Source organism: Carcharhinus amblyrhynchos, chromosome 12 (genome assembly GCF_965287045.1).
Source record: "Carcharhinus amblyrhynchos chromosome 12, sCarAmb.v2.hapA, whole genome shotgun sequence".
Taxonomy (NCBI): domain Eukaryota; kingdom Metazoa; phylum Chordata; class Chondrichthyes; order Carcharhiniformes; family Carcharhinidae; genus Carcharhinus; species Carcharhinus amblyrhynchos.
The window spans coordinates 78,532,327-78,558,443 of NC_137335.1; the positions used below are offsets into that span (position 1 = coordinate 78,532,327).

The 26,117-nt window shown below is 42.6% G+C and overlaps 1 protein-coding gene across 3 annotated transcripts in view; it reads right to left on the reverse strand.

Moving 5' to 3' along the window:
• Nucleotides 1–26,117, reverse strand: part of LOC145351133 (deubiquitinase DESI2) — a 65,704-nt gene that overhangs the window by 8,076 nt on the left and 31,511 nt on the right. For 2 of the 3 annotated variants that reach the window (XM_080200795.1, XM_080200794.1), the window contains exons 2-4: nucleotides 19,420–19,492; nucleotides 18,681–18,774; nucleotides 15,790–15,931 (exon numbers count right to left, since the gene is read on the reverse strand). In XM_080200795.1, coding sequence (XP_080056921.1) covers nucleotides 15,790–15,931; nucleotides 18,681–18,774; nucleotides 19,420–19,492 — 309 coding nt within the window. Of the gene's footprint in view, nucleotides 1–8,834; nucleotides 10,446–15,789; nucleotides 15,932–18,680; nucleotides 18,775–19,419; nucleotides 19,493–26,117 lie in introns of all 3 variants that reach the window. The other variant, XR_013888329.1, reaches the window with a different exon arrangement.

Sequence of the window (26,117 nt, forward strand, 5' to 3'; positions counted from 1 at the left end):
ACGACACCCACCAGCGTCTTCCTCCCTTTGCTGTTCCTAATTGTACGGATCTTTCAGCTATTTCATTGGTTGATTCTGGAATTCTCTGCCCGTTGAAGTGGTGGAGGCTGCCTCGCTAAATATTTTTAAGACGCGGGTTGATGGGTTTTTGATAAGCGAGGGGATTAAGGGTTAAGGGGAGAGGGCGGGACTGTGGAACTGAGCCACGACAGATCAGTGATGATCTTATTGAATGGCGGGGCAGGCTCGAAGGGCTAGATGGCCTACTCCTGCTCCTATTTCTTATGTTCTTATGTGACCAAAGAGGTGGATAAGGGTAAGGCAGTTGACGTGGTGTATATGGATTTTAGCAAAGCGTTTGATAAGGTTCCCCATGGTAGGCTATTGCAGAAAATGCAGATGCATGGGATTGAGGGTGATTTAGCAGTTTGGATCAGGAATTGGCTAGCTGATAGAAGACAGAGGGAGGTAGTTGATGGGAAATATTCAACCTGGAGTGCAGTTACAAGTGGTGTACCTCAGGGATCTGTTTTGGGGCCACTGCTGTTTGTCATTTTTATAAATGACCTAGATGAGGGTGTAGAAGGATGGATTAGTAAATTTGCTGACGACACCAAAGTTGGAGGAGTTGTAGAGAGTGAGGATGGATGTTACAGTTTGCAGAGGGACGTAGATAAGCTGCAGAGCTGGACCGAGAGGTGGCAGATGGCGTTTAATACAGAAAAGTGTTAGGTAATTCACATTGGTAAGAATAACAGGAGTACAGAATATAGGGCTAATGGAAGGACTCTTAGTAATGTTGACGAGCAGAGAGATCTCGGGGTACATGTGCATAGCTCCCTGAAAGTTGGCACCCAGGTTGATAAGGTTGTTAAGAAGGCGTATGGTGTGTTAGCTTTTATTGGTAGAGGGATTGAATTTCGGAGCTGTGAGGTCATGTTACAACTGTACAAAACTCTGGTGCGGCCGCACTTGGAGTATTGCTTACAGTTCTGGTCGCCGCATTATAAGAAGGATGTGGAGGCATTGGAAAGGGTGCAGAGGAGGTTTACTAGGATGTTGCCTGGTATGTTGGGAAGGTCTTATGAGGGACTTGAGGTTATTTTCATTGGAGAGAAGAAGGTTACGAGGTGACCTGATTGAGGTATACAAGATGATCAAAGGATTAGATAGGGTGGACAGTGAGAGCCTTTTACCTGGGATGGTGATAGCTAACACAAGGGGACATAGCTTTAAATTAAGGGGTGGTAATTATAGGATGGATGTCAGAGGTAGGTTCTTTACTCAGAGGGTAGTAAGGTCGTGGAATGCCCTGCCTGCAGCAGTTGTGGACTCGCCAACTTTAAGGGCATTCAAATGGTCCGTGGATAGGCATATGGATAACATTGGAATAGTTTAGGTTAGAGGGTCATTAGATTGGTTCCATTGGTCAGCGCAACATCGAGGGCTGAAGGGCCTGTACTGCACTGTAATGTTCTATGTTCTATGAGTAATATGGTGCAGATTTTACACGCTGAACACCAATTGCTTTGAGATCATTCTCAAGCTCTCAAAAATGATGAACCATTATTGCTAACAACCTGTTCCAGTTCACCAAATCTAGCAAAACTTTCGTCAATTTTTCCTAAATGGTTTGTTCAGATGTAATAGATCTCATGACAACTCTGGCCACCTTGAGTGTGCATCCATTATAACTAAGAACATGTAACCTTCAAACAGACCAGCAAAATCTACATGCAATCATTCCCATGGCATTTTAAACCACTCTCAAAGGTGTAGAGGAGACAACAGTGGTGTAATTTTTGTGTACAAGATTGACACTCTCCCACATTTTTTTCAATCTGAGCATCCAGGCCTGGCCATCAAAAATAATTACGTGCTAATTCCTTCATCCAGACTATACTAGGATGCTGTTCATGTAGTTGTTCAAGAACTCTTCCACACAGACTGGAGGGATGATCACTGATTCCTCACAATGAACACCCAACTTGGATGTCAACTCAAGCTTTCTTGACACACGGTTTCAAATCAGGATGAGGATGATGTGTTCCAGCTATTGTTCTTTTCACTACCATATCGATCACCTTCCCCATCATGGGACATTTTTGGTACGTCACATGCAAATGACCTTCTAGCGAAAAAGAATGGATATTAGAAAAACTATTTGGTAGTATCTGCCCAACAGGCAAACGTAAATATGATAATACATCAGCATCGCAGTTTGATTGACAATACTTTATATCGTAAGAACGTGCAGATAAGATCATTGACCATCGTTGCAAGCAACTGGCAGCTAACAACGATATACCTTTACCTGGTTCAAAAATAGTTAGGGTCAATGATCAGTCAATAACATGAAATGACAACTATATAATGATGAAACTTTTGTCCACCAAAAGTTATATTCAATACTTCTTTTTCAAGCTGAACATAGTTAGATTAGCACTAATCAGCAAAATCTATTGGTCGTTTCATAAGGTGAAGCATCATAAGCAAGCAATAACGGCAACTTTGGATTAAAATGAACTAATACTTCAAGCTTCCGCAAAGCATCTTTGACATATTTGTATGCTTCCTCACATTCTGTTGTCCAGTCCCATGACTGTTTCACACAATAAATTACGCAATGGCTTCAATAATTATGTACGGCAAGGTATAAATTGGCCATAATAATTTGCTAATCCTAGAAGACTTCAAATGTGTTACATAGTGCTTCTAAAATAGCACCGATCTTTTTAGATGCTTTACATAGGCCTTTACTGTCAATAACATAATCCAAATACTGGACTGACATCAGGAGAAAGTCTCACTTTTCTTTACTGTTGATATGCAGACCATGTGCTTGAAGACGTCCCATTGTTGCTTCACTCATTCAAGTGTTCTTGGTCACTGGACCCATTAATTAGAAGGCCAGGTAACACTGTAGAGACACCACTTAAAATCTGATTCATCAATTCTTGGAATCAGGCTGGTGTGAATGTTATTTCAAAAGGTAATCTTTTATAGAGAAAAAGACCTTACGAGTAATGATGGGTAAGTAGTTGTAATTCAGCAGCTACATGCATCTGGTTGTAAAAGATAAATTTTGTTGAATTTTTCCCACCTGATAACCCAGCAAACAAATCTTCAAATAAAGCAAGCAGATTATGATCAGCACACAACACCAGATTTATGGTTATTTTAAAATCATCACAAAAATGAAATGAACCATCTGGTTTCATGACAGGTACGATGGGGAAAGCCCAGCAACACATTGTAACTGGCTCTAACAATTTTAACCAATGATGCTAATTCTTCTTTGACCTTGGAATGAACTGCAAATGGCACCGAGGTGTTTTGGTTGACGATTGGCTTCATCTCGAGCTCCCTTCATTGAGTCCAGTGTCTCTTAAAATACATCTTGTATTTGTCCAGATGATACTGTAGATCTGTTTTGGCCTTGACCAACCTGTTGACAGCACTCCAGTTAAGCTTCATCTTCTCCAACCAAATCTCTCAAACAAAGCTGAAAGATCACCACGCATCATGTGGAGAGGCAAATCTACTGTTTGTCCATTCAATTACAAGCTGACTATAATATAACCTTTTAATGGGACAACCTCTTCCATGTACGTTCTTAAAATCACATCAGCTAGTCTTAAAGAAAGAAACTTCAGCTTTGTTGGCATGTTGTCTCAAGAATTACAGTTACAGCAGCACCAGTATCCACCTCCATCCTAAAATGCCATCCACATAAGTTCGGAATCACCCAGAGTCTATATGATTCACCTTGTATGGATAAGACATCCAGTTGGAGCTCTTCATCATTTCTGGACAGTCTCTCCTTCACAGTCAAAATTCTTTTCTTCCATGTTGTAAATTATTTTTGTGGAATGCAACTTGTTCTTATTCTTGATTGTACCAGATTCTTCTTCTGAATATTCTTCCAGGGGTACCTAGTCTAGCCCAACAAGCTTTTGCAATGTGACCATTTTTTGCCACAATACTTGTATTGACTACCTTGCTCCAGCAATCACTCGCCCATTTTGGCACATCTGTCACATGTTTGTTGTTGTTTTGACTTAACGTATATTTTCCAACTTGTGGATCTTTATTCCTGCATGGCCGATACAGACACAATGGGCCAAGGGGCCTCTTTACAGAAAAGAATCATAGAAAAACTACAGCACAAACAGGCCCTTCAGCCCACAAGTTGCGGTCTTATCTCTACCTACTAGGCTTACCTACAACCCTCAATCCTATTAAGTCCCACGTACTCATCCAGAAGTCTCTTAAAAGATCCTAACGAATTTGCCTCCACCACCACCGACGCCAGCCGATTCCACTCACCCAACACCCTCAGTGAAAAACTTATCCCTAACATCTCCTCTGTACCTACTCCCCAGCACCTTAAACCTGTGTCCTCTTGTGGCAGCCATTTCAACCCTGGGGAAAAGCCTCTGAGAGTCCACCTGATCAAGACCTCTTATCATCTTATACACCTCTATCAGGACCCCTCTCATCCTTCGTCTCTCTAAGGAGAAAAGACTGAGCTCTCTCAACCTATCCTCATAAGGCATGCTCCCCAAACCAGGTAACATCCTTGTAAATCTCCTCTGCACCCTTTCAATGGCTTCCACATCCTTCCTGTAATGAGGCGACCAGAACTGAGCACAGTACTCCAAGTGGGGTCTGACCAGGGTCTTATACAGCTGCAGCATTATCTCCCGACTCCTAAACTCAATTCCTCGACTGATGAAGGCTGGACTCATTAGAGGTAAATAACATACATGTGAAGTTTTATATATATTGGAAGAAAAGGATAGGATGTAAATGAAATTTCCAGAGGATAGTATTTGGGAATGTTTAATCCAGAGTGTTACGGTCTCAAGTCAAATCTGCAGCAATTGACAAATGGTCTTGCCCAGTATACGCTGTGCAATTCTGTTCACTGCATCATAAAAGGGCTATACAGGCTCTCGATGTGATGCAGAGCAAAGCAATGAGGCTGAACGTTAGTGTCACAGGATGACCACACCTCTTTCGCCTCAAAATGACAGGTGGCTTCGATAAAATTAAGTAATCTCAAAATGGAACTTACAGATATTGAAGGGGGACAACAGTCTGGCACATTATTATACCATCTCTCTCTTTTACCTCAAATGCCAGCTTGCTGCAGAGTCAGGTGGTCATGAGTTCAAACCCATACAGTTACCTTAAGAACAAGTTAATCATAAATCTTTACTCTTGGCAGCAACATGCTCCAATTTGCATGCCTGATCCAACACACCCCTGGCTTCACAAACTCTGTGCTATAACAGTGATTCCAAGTTGGCATTCATACTGGTGAAAACGGCTTCAAGCCAAAAACTTCCGGATGCTTAGTAATTATAATGCTTGCTGCAGCATGCACCAGCACATAACAATAATGTGCGTCGGGAAATGGCAAATCAGCAAGCTAGCCTTTAGATAGTCTGCAAGTGAAATATCAAAACAATAATTATTGTTGCATCTCAAGCTTAACTGCCTTATTTTATTCAGTACATCAAGTAAATCTTTGGGTGTAACCAAAATACACACTGTTCCTAGTGCCAGAATTAATTCAATAGGTGCTTTGTATGAATTTTGGGGCACTTAGGTCCCTGAAGGTGAATAGAGTAGTTAAGGCATGGGATGGAGCAACTGAGCTCTAAGGAGAGACAGCATAGGCTTGGATTGTTTTCTTTCAAGCAGAGGAGGCTGAGGGGGACCCATGATTGAGGTGTAGAAGATTATGAGGGATACGGACAGGGTGTGCAGGGAGCAACTGTTCCCCTTGGTTGAGGGGTCAAACACAAGGGGGACATAATTTTAGGGTGAAGAGCAGGGGGTTCAAAGGGGATTTGAGAAAAAGATTTTTCACTCAGAGGGTGGTGAGAATCTAGAATGCATTGCCTTCTTTAAAGTTTATTTATTGGTGTCACAAGTAGGTTTTTGTTACATTACTGCAATGAAAATCCCCTAGTGGCCACATTCCAGTATTTGTACACGTGCACTGAAGGAGAATTTAGTATGGTCAATGTACTTAACCAGCACATCTTTTGGACAGTGGGAGGAAACCAGAGCACCCGTACAGATACACTGAGGAAGAACTTAGCATGGCCAATGTACATAGTCAGCACATCTTTCGGACTGTGGGAGGAAACTGGAGAACCAAAGGAAACCCACACAGATATGGGGAGAATGACAGGCTTCACACAGTCACGCAAGTCGCGAATTGAACTGGGGTTCCAAGCACTGAGGGGCGGCAGTGTTAACCACTGGGAAGGAGGTAGAGGCTGGAAAACATATAACCTTTAAAAAGCACTTGGATATCGTAAAATGCAACTCCACATTTGGCCAAAAGGCCCACAACTGCTTTGATCCTGTTCAAGGAATGTTTTAGAAATGTTACACAAAAGCAATTTATTGTTGAAATGTCAGTCTACTTTTTGCACCGCTCCTGGGGCGAAACCACCAACTAAGCCAAGATGATACTTGCTGTGGAAAACAAGAGAAAAAGGGCTTGCAAATGTACCAGTTTCAAATTGATAACAAAGCAATCCAGGAGAGCTGTGCTTGTGTCATGCAGAGCTATATAAAAGCAGGGTAAATTATCAAGTATAAATAGTCAAAAATTATATTGCCAGTTATTTTCCAAAGCCTAAAAGAATGCACTGTTTTCTAGCTTTTCAACTGGAGACAAGCCACGTTTCAATCCGCAAGATTCTCATGTGGAACAAAAAGACTGCGAGGAATTTATTTTGGTTATACAAGACTTTGAAATTCATTTTGCAAACCCAGCTGCATCTAAATTGCTAGTGTTACGCAGTGTAGTAACTTCAAGTTTAAAATTCCAATGCTGTAATAATTACAAGGCAAAGTAGAAGTTTAGGAAAAGTAAAAGTATCTCTGGAATTCTCTGCCCGTTGAAGTGGTGGAGGCTGCCTCGCTAAATATTTTTAAGACGTGGGTTGATGGGTTTTTGATGAGAGAGGGGATTAAGGGTTATGGGGAGAGGGCGGGAATGTGGAACTGAGACACGACAGATCAGCCATGATCTTAGTGAATGGCGGGGCAGGCTCGAAGGGCTAGTTGGCCTACTCCTGCTCCTATTTCTTATGTTCTTATGTTCTTATATAATTGTACAATTACAGAAAACAATTCTTGGTCTGTGATGCCAAATGGGAGACCAACAAGGAGGGAAGATCAACCCAAATTCACTATATACTATGTCACAAAAATGGTTAGGTTTTATCCATTTTAATTATTTTCTGGCTATTGTGTACATGGGATTAAATTCAGGTACATGTATTTTTCTGGCTGCAGATTATAGTCTGAGATGCAAAATGGTCACTTGAAATGCACTGCTCCCAAGTAATATCTTATGACACCTTTCACTTAGGTGACTTAATGTGCCAGTTTGGCATGTCAATCAGCTGAGAAATGCTGATAGTGTGGGCAAACAAGCTAATGCAGTTAAAAGTAGTACAGTATTTCATTAGAAACAGAAAATAATGGAAACACTGAGTAGGTCAGGTGATGGAGACCAGAGGGAAGTGTTAGCATCTTAGGCCAGGTGACGTTTAATCAGAATTACTCCTTGACACTCCATGGAGTGCTAGACGCAAAGAATACAGATGTATTTGAGGTAAAATCAGACACTAGAGAGCATGCAATCAAGGGATATGTTGCTGGGTTAGGTGAAGGAAAAGGCACATCAAGAACATCAATACTGCCATTTGAGTCAAAATTACTCATTTACAGTTTTAAAATTAATTTGTGGGACATGGGCGTCGCTGGCTAGCCAGCAGTTATTGCCCATCCCTAGTTGCTTTTGTGAAGGTGATGAGCTGCCTTCTTGAATCGCTGCAGTCCAAGTGCTGTGGGTTGACCCACAATGCCATTAGGGAGGGAATTCCAGGATTTTGATCCAGTGACTGCGAAAGGACGGCGATATATTTCCAAGTCAGGACATTGAGTGGCTTGGAGGGGAAGTTGCAGGTGGTGGTGTTCCCATATATCTGCTGCCCTTGGCCTTCTCGAAGAAAGTGGTTGTGGGTTTGGAAGGTGCTAACAATCTTTGGTGAATTGCCATATGCATCTTGTAGATAGTACACATTGCTGCTACTGAGCGTCAGGTGGTGGAGGGAGTGGATGTTTGTAGATGTGGTGCCAATCAAGTGGACTGCTTAGTCCTGGATGGTGTCAAGCTTCCTGAATGTTGTTGGAACTGCACCCATCCACGCAAGTGTGAAGTATTCCATCACACTCCATGACTTGTGCCTTGTAGATGGTGGATAGGCTTTGGCGAGTCAGGAATTGAATTACTCGCTGCAGTATTCCTAGCCTCTGACCTGTTCTTGTTAATGTGGTAAGTCCAATTGAGTTCTGGTCAACGGTAACCCCAAGGATGTTGACAGTGGGAGCTTCAGTGATGGTAACACCATTGAATGTCAAGGGGTGATAGTTAGAGTGTTTCTTACTGGTGATGGTCAATGCCTGGCATTTGTGTGGTGCAAATGTTACTTGTCAGCCCAAGCCTGGATTTTGTTCAGATCTTATCACATTTGAACACGGACTGCGTCAGTACCTGAGGAGTCACAAATGATGCTGAATATTGTGCAATCATCAGCAAACATCCCTACTTCTGATTTCATGACAGAGGAAAGGTCATTGATGAAGCAGCTGAAGACGGCTGGGCCTAGGACAGTACCCTGAGGGACACTTGCAGAGATGTCCTGGAGCTGAGATGACTGTCCTTCCACAACCATAACTACCTTTCTATATGCCAGGTATGATTCCATACAATGGAGAGTTTGCTCCCTGATACCCACCGATTCCAGTTTCGCTCGGGCTCCTTGATGCCACATTCAGTTGAATGAAGCTTTGATGTTAAGGGCTGTCATCCCACCTCACCTCTGGAATCCAGCTCTTTCGCCAATGTTTGAATCAAGGCTGTAACGAGGTCAGGAGCTGAGTGACCCTGGCAAAACCCAAACTGGGCGTCACTGAACAGGTTATCGCTGAGCAAGTGCTGCTTGATAGCACTGTTGATGACCCTTCCGTCGTTTATTGAAGAAAGGGTCAACCCTTATGGAAAAGAATTGTGGTAGTCACTGGGCCTTAAACAGCGAAAACACTTCATCACTGATAACAAGCACATCCTAAACATTCCCAAACACAAGGAGCTTTGGGGAAGTATTAAAAAAGGATGCTGGCAATTTACATGACTCTTATGATGTAAACCAATACTGGAATTACATGTTTATAAATTTTGAACAGTGAACCCAATGATATGTTGTAAGTTCTATACAAGATCTGAAACTTTAACCTTATTTTACTCTCTATACAGACCCTGTCTGACCTGCTAACTACTTCCAGTGTTTTCATTTTGTGTTTGATTTCCAGCTTTTTGCTTCACTGTTTGTAATTCCTTTTCTGGGATATCTTCCAAGAGTTTTGAAATTATATAATTGCTGAATTGCAGCCAAGGAGCACTAGGGATAACCAAAGTTCAAAACCACTTAAAGATTGAGCAAGCCTATGATTCAAGGATCATGCTTTTGTTTAGTGTTTGCATGTGAGAACTGATTGCAGATTTAACATGCAGGGGAGTAACTTTTTAATTACTATAAATTAAACAACTGTATGATTACTGTTAGTTAACCTGCTTAATGGTCAATTAATCTGTGTTGGTTCATAGCCTAAACCACAGTGTTTGTTCTTCTGCCTTTTTGAAGTTGAAGACGTGGTAGCACATATATGAAAGAGTATACCAAAATCCCGTGCAAGGGTTCTCTGCCCAAATCCTAAATTAAACTAAATATGGTCACATATAGTCTGGACTATACCAAACTAGATTTGCACAAGAGATTGGGCAGCAATGCTGAATCTAAGGAGAGTACCCAGTATAAATCATTACAAAAAACAAAATTAATCCACAAAGATAAACCTAACAAAGTTTTGTTAGGTTTATCTTTCCAAAATTTCCGAGCTGAATTAATTCAACTTTCCAACTAATCAGCCACTAAACTTTTCCTGCTGACTGCATACTACCCAGCCCACTAGTATTAAACTGTTTTACCCTGCCCACTAATATTAATCTGTTTAGCCAAGGCTCTGCCCAACTTTGAGCAGCATCTCCCAAACCTGCGATCTCCACTGCCTAGAAAGACAAGGGCAGAAGAAGCATGTGAACACCATCATCTCCATGGCCCACATCATATCGACTTGGACAAATAATCACTGTTCCTTCATCAGTGCCAGTTTAAAAATTTGTAACATTCAGGAGTATTATGCGCAATTTTGGTTTTATTACCCAAGAAAAGATATACTTGCCAAAGAGGGAATGCAGCAAAGGTTCCTGGGATGGCAGGATGGTCACATGAGGGGAAATTGGGTCGACTGGGCCCATATTCAATGGCGCTTAGAAGGACGAGAGGGCACTAATTGAAACAAAAGAAATACTGACAAGATTGGATAGATGCAGGGATGATGTTTCTGCTAGTTGGGGATCGTGATCTCAGGACACCATTTAGGACTGAGATGAGGAGAACTTTCTTCACTCAGGAGAGTGGTAATCCTGTGGAATTTTCTATTACAGAAGGCCGTGGCGACCAAGTCACAATGTATTTAAGAAATAAATTTCTAGAGACTAAAGACAGCAAGATTAAGGAAAATCCCAGGGCTTTTATACATATATAAAGAGCAAGAGGGTGACCAGGGAGGGGGTTGGCCATTCAAGGACAGAAAAGGGAATCTATGCGTGGAGCCAGAGGAGATGGGCAAGGTATTAAATGAATACTATGCGTCAGTATTCACCAAAAAAAAGGACCTGGTGGATGACGAACCTGGGAAAGGATGCATAGATAGTTTGAATCATGTTGAGATCAAAAAGGAGGTGATATTGAGAAATATTAAGCTACACAAGTCCCCAAGGCCTGATGGATATACCCCAGAATACTGAGAAGGGCAAGGGAGGAAACTGCTAGGGCCTTGAGAGAAATTTTCGTATCCTCACTGGCTACAGGGGAGGTCCCAGAGGATTGGAGAATAGCTAATTTTGTTCCTTTGTTTAAGAAGGATAGCAAGAATAATCCAGGTAATTACAGGCCGGTGAGTCTTACATCAATGATAGGGCAATTTTTGGAGAGGATTCTTTGAGACAGGATTTATTCCCACTTGGAATTTAGTGGACGTAAGCATTTTGGAAGTCCAATATAGATAGGAAATACACAGTAAATGGCAGAACCCTTAAGAGTATCGACAGGCAGAGGGTATACAGGTACACAGGTCACTGAAAGTGGCAATGCAGGTAGAGAAGGTGCACGGTCGGTGAAGGTTTGGATGGTCGAAAGACCTGTTCCTGTGCTGTAATTTCTTTGTTCTTTGTTAGGACATCAAGGGGTATGCGTAGAGAGCGGTAGCATGGCGTTGAGATAGAGGGTTAGCTATGATGAATGGTGGAGCAGGCACGATGGGCCAAATGGCCCACTTCTGCTCCTACTCTCTTTCCAATCTTTCCAAGGTGGTGTCAGAGCATTGCAACTTCTTGCAAGCTGTGCCCAGCATACTCTCTAATTCTATCTTTTACTCTTGTTCTGTGCTTCTAATACTTTATCCAAACACTCTTAAATTCTATGACTGTAACGCTACATTCTGCTGTCGCTCCTTTCCTTCCCTATATATGGTATACTTTATCTGTGTAGTGAACAAGAAACAATATTTTTCACTGTATACTAATACATGTGACATTAACAAATCAAACCAAAATTTTGTTTCTTTGTTTCAGTGCAATGAGGAATGGCAACAAGTGCTAGCCTTGTCAGCCACATCTATACTATGAAAAGTAACTTTGATTTAAACATATCCTGTGGAAAAGGACGTATCAAGTTTTGCACATCCATTTAATTTTTCTATTTTTTAATGTTGGATCTTTAGAGTTCAGTGCAATCTCAGCAGGTTGATAGTTTTTAAGGTTGTTCAGTTATATGGAAACTGAACAAAAAGAAGTGTTTGAAGTTTAGCCAGCATGTGGCTTCCTATGACCTTTCGCCCTCAGACTTACAAAATATGTATTTTTAAGAAGTGGTTTATGAAACCCTTCATAGTTGAAACGCCAGTATTTTGGCAAACTGACAATATTTAAAATATACCACAAAATTGAGAAAAGTTACCTATACCACTTCAAAGCACTTCATAAAATAACTGGAGCTTTTTTTTTAAAAATCTTTCATCGACATCCTGATTATTCTGGCATCTGGATTGAGGCTTATTTGAAAGCCTTATAATGATTACACCAAAGAAAATCTTGAATACTGCGGCACAGAAAAAGACTTATGATTACTAAAAACATGAGGTTCAGAAAGGTAGGAATTCATTCTCGTTTTGTAACAAGAACTACTTCAACTGCTTCATGACGTAAAACTGGGGAGCACAGCTTGCGAAAAAACTGCATGACCTTAAAATAATTTAAATCCTTGTCTTTCCTATTTCCTTGCAAAACAGCACGTTGCTCAAAGGCTGCCAAGGACTGTGACAGAATGGGAGAGATATTATTCAGATAAGAAACTCTTACATATTTCCTATCCTTCCTGTCCCATTCGGCTCACATGCAACTCCTTTAATGAGATACGGATAAACATGAGCACAGGTAAAGACATAATCTGCTTTGCAAAATCTAGGAGGTCAGTTCAGGATTGTGACACTAAAATCAAGGAAAATATCTATTGTGACATCTCAAATTCATCACCTTCCTTCTGCAGACTTCGGGCTTTTCAAACCCAGGTTTTAGGCTGTCAATCAGTAGCTTCTCCTCCTATTTTAACCTTAATGCTTGATGTATTGAACCATAACTATTTATCTTGGTTTTGGGGAAAAAATGCAACCGCTTTGCTTTTGCTTTGAAAGTTGCAAGGCAAATGGAGTAGTTAAGGTCACATTACCACTTACAAGATGCTCTACCACAACTCACCAGTGCTTGTTCAACAGCACCTTCAAAACCTGTGACCTTTACCACTGCAAAGGACAAGGACAACATGCATGGGATCACCTACAGCTTCTCCTCTGTTTACACATCTTGAAACTATTTTGTCATTCCTTTACTTTTGCTGGATCAAAATCAAATTAACTCCTTTTCTAACAGTACTGTAGCTGTACCTGAACCACATGGATAGCAGCAATTTAAGAACTCACTATCACCTTCTCAACAGCAATTAGGAATAGGCAACAAATGTTAGAATACTGGTGACGCCTACATTCCATGAAAGAACAGTAAACAAATTAGGGGCAATACAATTATTTTCAGCATCGCTGAAAGCAAAATAGGCCAGGTTTTGCTGCTCTTAATCATCAAGTAACCACTGTAGCCAGAGCTACTGCAGGAACATTACATATCCCAGGTGAACCTTAAGCTTTGTGCCATCCTTCACAATTAACTATGAAAATAAATATTGACTATTAGTATGAACAAAAATCTGCATTTATAATTACAGATTTTATACGTTGTAATACCTTGTACCACACAAAACTTTCTACATTCTCACTGTCCTGCACTCTTCTCGGGATATGTGCAAAAAGAAATGCATATTACAATGAGTAACATGGCTGACTTTTTTTTATATTTGTGGGACATGGGCATTGCCGGTTGGTCAGCATTTATTGCCCATCCGTAGTTGCCCTTGGAGGGCTGTTCAGAATCATCCATATTTCTATGGCACTGGAATCATATATGGGCCAGACCAGGTAAGGATTTCCTTCCCTAAAAGGACATTAGTGAACCAGATGGGTTTTTCCGACAATCGACAGTGGTATCACGATCATCAGTAGATTCTTAATTCCAGATACTTTTTATTGAATTCAGCTCCCAGAACATTACAACAAAGAAAATTACAGCACAGGAACAGGCCCTTCAGTCCTCCAAACCTGCACCAACCATGCTACCCGACATAATTAAAACCCCCTACCCTTTTGGGGACCATATCCCTTTACTCCCATCCTATTCATGTATTTGTCCAGACGCCCCTTAAAACTCACTATTGCATCTGCTTCCACTACCTCCTCCGGCATTGAGTTCCAGGCACCCACCACCCTCTGTGTAAAATATCTGCCCTGTACATCTCCTTTAAACTTTGCCTCTCACACCTTAAACCTATGCCCCGTAGTAATTGACTCTTCCACCCTGGGAAAAATCTTCTGACCATCCATTCTGTCCATGCCTCCCATAATGTTGTAAACTCCTATCAGATCGTCCCTCAACATCCGTCGTTCCAGTGAGACCAGATGTTTCTAGTGCTCATCAACCAAAGTGGGAAAAGAACACACACACAAAACCACAGAGAACTGAACCAGAGTCCCTGGTGCTGTGAGGCAGCAGTGCTAATCACTATGCCACCATGCCACCCTAGAAATAAGGTATAGTTGTAAGTTGGTTTAATTAAATTTTTCGGGGGAAGAAAGGGTAAATAGATTCATGCTGGACAAAGTTTAATGTGTGGGAGTTAGTTAAGTTCCAACTGTGCTTCGAGAGGGCTACAGTGCAAAGAATAAACAAACTAGCAGTGGCTGCTTAGCTACTGGGGGCCTTGTAAGATAGGAAAGCCTTTAAGTTTTAGTTTTAGCTAGATATATTTCAGTTAGAGGGGAGTGAACATCTCTCAATCTGCCAGAAGACAGACTAGACAAGATGAGGACTGCAAAGAGGCAGGCTTCCTAAAGAACCAGTTAGTGTCCGGACAACCAGGGAATTGGGACAGAAATAATGTCTTAAGAGCAACTGAAGTCGAGAGACAAATATCAAAGTATTCTTCAGAAGAATTCAAGGAAAAGTAACCTAATTATTCCAAGTTAGAAAGACAACTGCAGTAACCAGATTTAAAGTGGAAAAGCAGGCTTCAGAAGTAAATCAAAAGTTTGATGCCATTTTAATACAGTTTAGGAATTACAAGTGAACAGTTTCAACAGCATAGTCAATTCAAAGAAATCCTAAAGGAGGTGGTGTAAAGCCTGGATCAGATTCACTGTTAAAATTAGAGCAGATACATTGTTTAAAAGTGTCATTTGGAAGACCTGGGCTGCATTTCAGAGAGAAAACTAAGAGAAAGCATTAAAATTTTTTTGGGAGTGGAGTTTGAAAACTCTCGTGTGACAATCACCTGGTGGGGATTCAGAGAGAAATCCATAGATACTAGCTTGGGTTCAAAGTGGAGTGCATGTATTTGACCACAGTCATCTTGGATGTGCCAATGAAACCATTGTGGTTTAAGATGTACTTTGTAATCTGTATTAATCTTAAACTTAAGGTAAGGGGGTAGTAAAAGAATATTGCATCATAATCCAATTTTTAATTATTTAATAAATATTCTTTCCTTGTTGTTAAAATTAATTAGCAGCCCTATGACTCTGTTCTTCCACCTTTTGTTAAAAAAGAATTAGTTTTTTGAGCCAGGGTTAGGGTTCCATTCTGCGATCTTCCCATCCAGTTATAATGTCATAACATCTTAGAGCATGGAAACAGGCCCTTCGGCCCAACTTGTCCATGTCAACTGGGTTCATGACTGGAGACGCACAAAGAAAATCCAGAATGCTAATATTGGTGTCACTGTCTAAATTACAGAAGGCTGAATAAATTAAGTTGGCAGAAAGAAAGAGATAGAGAAGAGAAAGGTCTAGATAAAAAAAAATCTGAGCTATTTTGCTGCTGACAATGTGACTTCCAAATGCAACAGCCAATTAAAACAAAGCTCAAATGAAATTAACTCATGCTGGTTCTGTAAATTACAATGTACTTGCCTCGGATATAGCTGAAGAAAAATGGTTGCAATTTTTGTGCATTAAATGATATGCATTTCCCTTGTATTCCTTTCCAAGCTCCTCTACAATACGCTCCACGTCATCCTCTGTAAAATCGGTGCTACCCATCACAATTGCTTCCCTATGGAACACAAATAGGTTAAGTGAACTCATACAGGAAAGTAATGAATGTTCATCTTGTGCAACAAATCCTATGACACTGAATTCCATTTACTTCACAAATTCTTATTTCGTGTACTATCTTAAGTTCCGCAGATGGTTCTGAAGTCATCAGAAATATCCCTTTCTCCACACTAGTCAAACTTTCTTGGATTTGGAAGTGGCCATGGTAGAAAGTGAACTATTTACACGTAAAAGAGGGCTTGTCCACAACTCATTCTAGCCAAACATGTACATATAACTTCATCAAGCATTGTGCAGAGTAGTTTTAAATGTCAAATACTGATATGTTACCCCCAGTCTTAAATATTACACAAATTTAACATACCACAGAATCTGCACAGGTTCTCCAAACAAGCAACATGACTTGGTGCCATTCCCCTGCCTTTTCCCTGTAACTCCTACACATTACCTGATTAGAAACAATCATCTAATGCCCTCTTGAATGCCTCAAATGAATTTGCCTCCACCACACTTCCTGACAGTGCATTCTAGGCCTCAATCACTCGGTGTGGAAAAGTTTTTGCTTGCATTATATTTGCTTCTTTTGAAAATCACTTTAAATCTGTGCCCTCTCGTTCTTCACCCTTTTAGGAGGGGGAACCGTTTCTCCCTCTCGACTCTATCCAGTCCCCTTGTGATTTATGAACATCTCTATCAAATCTCCTCTTTGTCTTCTTCTCTCCATGGAACAGTCACAACCTCTCTAATCTATCCTCATTCCTGAAATCATTCTAGTGAACCCTGAAGTTTCTCATTCCTGAAATCATTTTTGGGAACTTCTTCTGCATGCTCTCCAATGTGTACACATCCTTCCTATAGTCTGGCGTCCAAAACTGTACAGTGTCTTGCAGGAGTGCAGTATAACCTCCTTGCTCTTGTACTCCATGCGCCTATTAATAGAGCCCAGAATATTATATGCTTTATTTATAAACTACGGTTTCCACCTATCCTACCACTTCCAATGATTTATACATATCTACACCCAGGTCCCTCTATTTCTGCACCAATTTAAGAATTTCACCCACTAATTTATATGGTCTATGTTCTTCCTAGCAAGATGCATCACCTCACATTTCTCCCAATTGAACTTCCATCTGCCATCTATCTGTCCCTTGTCTAAGTCCTAGTGAAGTGCCATACTGTCCTCTTCAAAGTTAATGGTTCCAAGTTTTATGTAGTCAGCAAACTTTGAAATGTCCCATGCATCAAGATCTAGATAGGTATACATATATATATATATATATATATATATATGGAAAAACAAGGGTCCCAATACTAATCCCTGGAGAACACCACTACAAACCTTCCTCTAGCCCAAAAAATCTCCATTACTCTCAGCTTCCCAACATCCCATGAATTTTGAATCCATATTGCTACTGTTCCTATCAGTTCATGAGCTATAACCTTTCTCACAGCCCTGTTGTGTAGCACTGTATCAAATGCCTTCTGAAAGTCCTTGTACATCGCGTCAACTGCATCGCTGATCCTTTCTGTTACCTTCTCAAAAAATTCCACCAAGTTAAATACAACTTCCCCGTTAGCAATCCATGCTACCTCTTCCTAATAAACCATACTTTTCTATGTAACCACTAACTCTATCCCGATTAATTATATCCAGAAGCTTGCCCACTACTGATATTAATCGACTGACCTGCAATTGTTGGGACCATCTTTACATCTTTTTTGAACAAGGATGATTTTACAATAGGAAATAGAGCACTTTTACTCCCTCAATGTAATAGTCAAAATTCTAGAGCCACTCAGATGAGAATGATTTTCAGTACCTCTATGTTGTAGGGTATTAAATCCAAAAGGGGAAACAGTTGATCAAGGTACTGGAAAATATCACTTCAAGTGAACACAATGACCCTGTAATGTTATGTAAAATTATCTTGGACTTTGTACTAATTTGAGAATCATTCTGGAGTGCTACTTGTGCAAGGAACAAAATTTCTACATAAACAACCATAATTTGCAAAGACAAAGGCAATTTGTACTAAACAGGCACTTTCTCTCAGGCTGGATCTTATTTTAGGGCAGTGATTCATAGAAGTGAGGTAACGTCATAAGATCAATGCCCTGGAACTCTTTACATAACACCACGATGGAAGCGCCACAAGCTAAAGATTGCTGGGTTCCAAGGACACCACATTCTCCACTAGCAATGGCAATACGTGCAGTTTTGCCAGTGTTACCCAAATCCTAACAATAAATGAAACATTCCATACCCATTACCCCAATCCGTTTATCTCCCCCTTCTAATCCGATTCCACCCCATTTTCAACTATATATGCCAGCATGCACATTTCATACTCTGGTCCTGATTACAGGTTGCTCCCCAACATTTCAAAAAGTATCAGTGAAGGTTGACCTTTTGGTCTTCCCAGCTCCATCCTCTGAAAATCCCATAAAATCATTTAGCATTGATACCTATCTAATTATGGCCAAAGAACACAACATCTTCAGCTGGGTAGTGGGAGGGGTCAAATAGTGCTATGACATGTCGTTGGCCTTTATCATACAGCAAGAATAGATGGCACTGCCCATCTGCAACTGCACCAATAATTTTGTTCACGCTTTATGTGCAGTTTTCCTCAAGTTCATCAAACCAGTTTGACTCTTATGAGTGTGATGGATTCTTAATATAGACAGATTATTGAACTTTCAAAAGCATCAGAAATAAAATAATTCTTGCACACATGACTTACTTAAATTTGAATGTGTCTCCTAGCTCTGTTGAGTCTCCAGGACTGATCTCAAATATTCCTGAAAATGGATAAGGATGGCCACCATATGCAAACTCTGTAGAAAAGAAAGTGACTTTAAGATATTGAGTTCTGACCTATATTTTCCTTTGTAACAACATTGACATGAACTTGTGGTGTAATTTGAACCACTCTGCAGCAGGACAAATTGCAAAATGAACTCCATTTTGAGCTACAAAATGAGAAACTGCACCAACTCTCAACAATTTATGATTCTCTGTTACTTACACTCAACGTTCTCAATTACAACATCTACTACAGTGTAGAAAGAGACAAAATTAAAATCAACATTATGCAAAGAAAGGTTGTGGTATGGATTACAATTTGCAGATTGAGAGTTTCAAAAGCAACTGTCAATTTAAAGCGTTGGTTTTAAATATCATTGTCCTCAGGGATGTTTTGCCTTGTCAGGAGGGAGACAGGCAGAACAGTCGGCAGAAGCAATCCCAGAACCAGGAGGCATTACAAAGCAGCAATGAAAGCAGCTAAGTAGTAATCGATACCCAGCACCCACAATCTATGAGGTAATGCAGTAGGGACTATAACAAACGGAGGCTCACCACAAACTTCACAGATAATGTCAACCGTATGACTAAAGGAATGTCAAACAGAACTGTACAAGCATTTGATAGCGTGCAGTTAAAAAGTAAATAATGGAGTTTTAATTTTGTTTAATCCTTACCTCTGCCATATATTTCGATGCCTGAGTGGAAGACCCCAATTCCCAATGATGATGTGTATTCATTAATCCAGTACTAGAAACACAAAACAAAAAAACATTCAGAGAAATTATAAATACCTGATGATAACAGCTCAAATTTGGGACAAACAATTCTGAAACAAAAACAGGAAATGTCAGAAAAACCCCGCAGGTCTGGCTGCATCTGTGGAGAGAGAAAAGAGTGTTAACATTTTGCATCTATATGACTTCTTCAGAGCTAAAGAGGGAGAAATGTGGTGGATTATCTACCGTGCAAGAGGGGATGGAACAGCTGCAGCAGAGTAGAAGGTCAGTGATTGGTGGGAGCAAGGATAGATATGTGGGTCACGAGACAAAGGAAGAATTAATGGCAAGAGAAAATGCTGGCTGGAGAAAGGCCAGATATCAAAACGTGTTAATGAGGGGATAAAGTACAGTGAAAGCGTAACTTAAAAAAAGTGACAGATGGCCCAGTGGCGTAGGAACCAAAAATGCTTGGGATAGTAAACAAAGGTTATGATGGAGGAGAAAGGTCACAGTCTAAAGCTGTTGAACTCAGTGTTGAGTCCTGAGGGTTTTAATATGCCTAATGGGAAGATGAGGTGCTGTGCCTCCAGTATGCATGGTAGATGCCATTGGAGCATTGCAGCAGGCCAAGGACATATGAGCATGAGAGCACGAGGCTGAGCTGAAATGGCAAGTTGGGGTCATGCAGGCTGAACAAAAGTATTCCACAAAGCGGTTACTCAGTCTGTGTTTAATGTGCAGGAGACTGCACTGGGAACAGCGAATACAGTAGACCAAATTGAGGGAGGAACAAGTGAAATGTTGCTTCACCTGCAAGGGTTGTTTGGGGCCTTGAACAGTGGGGAGTAAGAAGATACTGGAGCAGGTGTTGTACCTTCTGCAATTGCAAGAAAAGGTGCTGTGAGAAGGGATTGAGCAGTTGGAGATGATAGAGTAGTGGACCAGGGTGTCACAGAGAGATAAGAACATAAGAACATAAGAAATAGGAGCAGGAGTAGGCCATCCAGCCCTTCGAGCCTGCCCCGCCATTCAATAAGATCATGGCTGATCTGTTGTGGCTCAGTTCCACTTTCCCGCCCTCTCCCCATAACCCTTAATCCCCTCTCTTATCAAGAACCCATCAACCCGCTTCTTAAAAATATTTAGCGAGGCAGCCTCCACCACTTCAACGGGCAGAGAATTCCAGAGATTCACCACCCTTTGAGTGAAGAAGTTCCTCCTCAACTCCGTTCTAAACCGCCTCCCCTTTATCTTGAGGCTGTGCCCCCTAGTCCTACTGTCTTTTTTGAGCGGGAAGAGTCTTTCCACCTCTATCCTATCCATCCCATTCATCATCTTATACGTCTCAATGAGATCTCCCCTCATTCTTCTAAACTCTAACGAGTACAAGCCTAGTTTATTCAGCCTCTCCTCATAGCTCAATCCCCTCAACTCCGGTATCAGCCTAGTAAACCTCCTCTGCACTCCCTCCAGGGCCAAAATATCCTTGCGCAGGTGCGGCGCCCAAAACTGCACACAGTACTCCAGCTGCGGCCTCACCAATGCCCTATACAGCTGCAGCAAGACCTCCCTACTTTTATATTCAATCCCCCTCGCTATGAAGGCCAGCATCCCATTCGCCTTCCTGACCACCTGCTGCACCTGCAAGCTGGGTTTTTGCGACTCATGCACAAGGACCCCAAGGTCCCTCTGCACTGTCGCCTGCTGCAGTTTTTCGCCACGTAAGTAATAGTCCTTCCTACCATTCTTCCTACCAAAGTGGACCACCTCACACTTGCCAACATTAAATTCCATTTGCCAGTTCCTGGCCCATTCGCCCAGCCTATCTCGATCCTTCTGCAGACTCTCCACACCCTCCGCACAATTTGCCTTTCCCCCAATCTTGGTGTCATCAACAAATTTCGACACCCTGCACTCGGTTCCCTCCTCCAGATCATCTATATAAATGGTAAATAGCTGAGGCCCCAGCACCGACCCCTGGGGCACCCCACTAGTCACCAACCGCCAATCCGAATAGCACCCATTGACCCCCACTCTCTGCCTCCTATTTGACAACCAATCCTCTATCCACGCTAACACTCTACCCCCAACTCCATGTCCCCTGACCTTCTGCAATAACCTCTTGTGAGGTACCTTGTCAAACGCCTTCTGAAAATCAAGAAAGACCACATCCACCGGCTCTCCTCTATCCACTGCCCTAGACACATCCTCATAGAACTCCAGTAAATTTGTCAGACACGACTTCCCTTTAATGAAACCGTGTTGCGTCCACCCTATCAAGCAATTCCCTTCAAGATGCCTCGCAATTTCCTCCTTAATGACGGATTCTAACATTTTACCTACCACAGACGTTAAACTAACCGGCCTATAATTCCCCGCCTTTTGCCTGGCACCCTTCTTAAACAACGGCGTAACATTAGCCGTTTTCCAATCTTCCGCCACTTCCCCGGAATCCAGCGACGTCTGGAAAATAACCACCAAGGCATCCACTATAACCTCCGCCATTTCTTTCAGAACCCTCGGATGCATTCCATCCGGTCCTGGGGACTTGTCCACAATCAGCCCCTCCAGTCTGTCGAGCACCACCTCTCTAGTAACAGTAATGTCATTAAGACCCTCCATTCCTACCACCTTTCCATCTCTAACACCCGGCAAATTATTCACGTCCTCCTCCGTGAAGACAGAAACAAAAAAGTTATTCAAGACCTTAGCCATATCCCCATCCCCTACCACTAGCTCCCCTTTCTCATCCTCTAAAGGACCAACGTTCACCCTAGCCAGCCTCTTCCTTTTTATATATTTATAAAAACTCTTGCTATCCTTTTTTATATTAAGTGCTAGCCCAGCCTCATAGCTTCTCCTACCCTCCTTTATCAACTTCTTTGTCAATCTTTGTTGACATTTAAACCTTTCCCAATCCTCTTCTCGCCCACTGCTCTTAGCTACTCTAAATTCCTCCGCTTTTAATTTAACACTTTCCTTCACCTCCTTCGTTATCCACGGCTTATTACCTCTCTTCCTACTGTCCTTTTTAACCATCGGAATAAATTTCTGCTGAGCACCAAGAAAGATCTCCTTAAAGATCCTCCACTGCTCCTCAGCAGACCTACCTTCCAACGCATTCCCCCAGTCCACATTTGCCAATTCTTCTCTCATCCTACCATACTCCCCTCTATTCAAACAAAGGACGCGTGTCCGGGAACCCACTTTCTCCTCCTCCATCTGCACCAGAAACTCCACCATACAATGATCACTCTCTCCAAGAGGATCCTTCACCGCAAGGTCCCTAATTCTACCCGCCTCATTACATAGCACCAGATCCAAGATAGCTCGCTCCCTCGTCGGCTCCAACACACACTGTTCAAGGAAATTATCCCGGCAGCATTCCAAGAACTCCTCCTCGAGCCCACCTCGTCCAACATGGGTCGACCAATCAATATGCAGATTGAAATCTCCCGTAACCACTGCCGTCCCATTCCTGCACGCCGCACTTATTTGCGTGTTAACAGCCCGCCCCACCTCCAGATCATTATTCGGGGGCCTATAGACGACACCCACCAGCGTCTTCCTCCCTTTGCTGTTCCTAATCTCCACCCACAACGATTCCACTTTCTGCTCTTTGGCTCCGATATCATCCCTTGCTACCACCTTGATACTATCCTTAATCAGCAGAGCTACGCCACCCCCTCTTTCCTCCTGCCTATCCTTCCTAAACACTTGATAGCCCTGTACATTCATCTCCCAGTCCCTGTCACCTTGCAGCCACGTCTCTGTAATGGCCACCAGATCGTATCCATTTGTGTCGATCTGCGCCACCAGCTCATCCACTTTATTCCGAATGCTTCGTGCATTCAGATAAAGCGCTTTCATCCCAGCCTTCACCTGGACCCTATTTGCCGTAACGCCACCAATTGGGACATCCTCGGCCTCTTCCCTTACCTGTACCCTATCCTTAACTTTAGACCTCGTAGCGTCACCTACCCTCGCACCCTCCCCCCCCCTAATTAGTTTAAAGCCCTGTCTACAGTCCTCTTTACTCGATTCGCCAACACTCTGGTCCCAGCACGATTCAGACCAACCCCATCCCGCCCGAACAAGTCCCACCTACCCCAATACTGGTGCCAATGCCCCATAAATTCAAACCCATTCCTCCCACACCAATCCCTGAGCCACCCATTCACTTCCTTTATCCTGTCAACCCTACGCCCGTCTGCACTCAGTTCAGGCAGTAGCCCAGAGACGACCACCTTGTCGGTTCTACTTTTTAATTCCATTCCCAGCTTCTCATACTCCCTCCCCAGATCCTCAGTCCGCACTTTGCCTACGTCGCCGGCACCCACATGTACTACAACGACCGGGTTCTCACCCTCCCACTCCAGGTTCCTCTGCAGCCCAGCTGCGACATCCTGTACCCGAGCACCAGGCAGACAACACATGGTCAAAAAGGACCGTAGGAGGAGAGGTAATCAGCCGTGGATAACGAAGGAGGTGAAGGAAAGTGTTAAATTAAAAGCGGAGGCGTTTAGAGTAGCTAAGAGTAGTGGGCGAGAAGAGGATTGGGAGAGGTTTAAATGTCAACAAAGATTGACAAAGAAATTGATAAAGAAGGGTAGGATAAACTATGAAGCTGGGCTAGCGCTTAATATAAAAAAGGATAGCAAGAGTTTTTATAAGTATATAAAAAGGAAGAGGCTGGCTAGGGTGAACGTTGGACCCTTAGAGGATGAGAAGGGGGACTTAGTGGTAGGGGATGAGGAAATGGCTGAGGTCTTGAATAACTTTTTTGTTTCTGTCTTCACGGATGAGGACGTGAATAATTTGCCAGGTGTTAGAGATGGAACGGTGGTAGGAATGGAGGGTCTCGATGACATTACTGTTACTAGAGAGGTGGTGCTCGACAGACTGGAGGGGCTGATTGTGGACAAGTCCCCAGGACCGGATGGAATGCATCCGAGGGTTCTGAAAGAAATGGCGGAGGTGATAGTGGATGCCTTGGTGGTTATTTTCCAGACGTCGCTGGATTCCGGGGAAGTGGCAGAAGATTGGAAAACGGCTAATGTTACGCCGTTGTTTAAGAAGGGTGCCAGGCAAAAGGCGGGGAATTATAGGCCGGTTAGTTTAATGTCTGTTGTAGGTAAAATGTTAGAATCCGTCATCAAGGAGGAAATAGCGAGGCATCTTGAGGGGAATTGCTTGATAGAGCAGACGCAGCACGGTTTCGTTAAGGGGAAGTCGTGTCTGACAAATTTACTTGAGTTCTATGAGGACGTGTCTAGGGCGGTGGATAGAGGAGAGCCGGTGGATGTGGTCTTTCTTGATTTTCAGAAGGCGTTTGACAAGGTACCTCACAAGAGATTATTGCAGAAGGTCAGGGGACATGGAGTTGGGGGTAGGGTGTTAGTGTGGATAGAGGACTGGTTGTCAAATAGGAGGCAGAGAATGGGGGTCAATGGGTGCTATTCGGATTGGCGGTTGGTGACCAGTGGAGTGCCCCAGGGGTTGGTGCTGGGGCCTCAGCTATTTACCATTTATATAGATGATCTGGAGGAGGGAACCGAGTGTATGGTGTCGAAATTTGCTGATGACACCAAGATTGGTGGAAAGGCAAATTGTGCGGAGGGTGTGGAGAGTCTGGGCGAATGGGCCAGGAACTGGCAAATGGAATTTAATGTTGGCAAGTGCGAGGTGGTCCACTTTGGTAGGAATAACGGTAGGAAGGATTATTACTTACGTGGAGAAAAACTGCAGCAGGCGGCGGTGCAGAGGGACCTCAGGGTCCTTGTGCATGAGTCGCAAAAACCCAGCCTGCAGGTGCAGTAGGTGGTCAGGAAGGCGAATGGGATGCTGGCCTTCATAGCGAGGGGGATTGAATATAAAAGTAGGGAGGTCTTGCTGCGGCTGTATAGGGCATTGGTGAGGCCGCAGCTGGAGTACTGTGTGCAGTTTTGGGCGCCGTACTTACGCAAGGATATTTTGGCCTTGGAGGGAGTGCAGAGGAGGTTTACTAGGCTGATACCGGAGTTGAGGGGGTTGAGCTATGAGGAGAGGCTGAATAAACTAGGCTTGTACTCGTTAGAGTTTAGAAGAATGAGGGGAGATCTCATTGAGACGTATATGATGATGAATGGGATGGATAGGATAGAGGTGGAGAGACTCCTCCCACTCAGAAAGGACAGTAGGACAAGGGGGCACAGCCTCAAGATAAAGGGGGGGCGGTTTAGAACGGAGTTGAGGAGGAACTTCTTCACTCAAAGGGTGGTGAATCTCTGGAATTCTCTGCCTGTTGAAGTGGTGGAGGCTACCTCGCTAAATATTTTTAAGAAGAAGGTTGATGGGTTTTTGATAAGAGAGGGGATTAAGGGTTATGGGGAGAGGGTGGGAATGTGGAATTGAGCCACGACAGATCAGCCATGATCTTATTGAATGGCGGGGCAGGCTCGAAGGGCCAGATGGCCTACTCCTGCTCCTATTTCTTATGTTCTTAAAATAGAAAAAGTCTAACAGTTGGAAAGAATTTAAATTTGAAAAGTGGGTGGTAGTGGATAAGAAGCAATAGTCAGGAAGAAAATGTAGCAAATCTAAAGAATGAATTAAGATATTTTTACATGAACACTAAAGAAAAATAAAATGAATGGTTTATACAAAATTACACA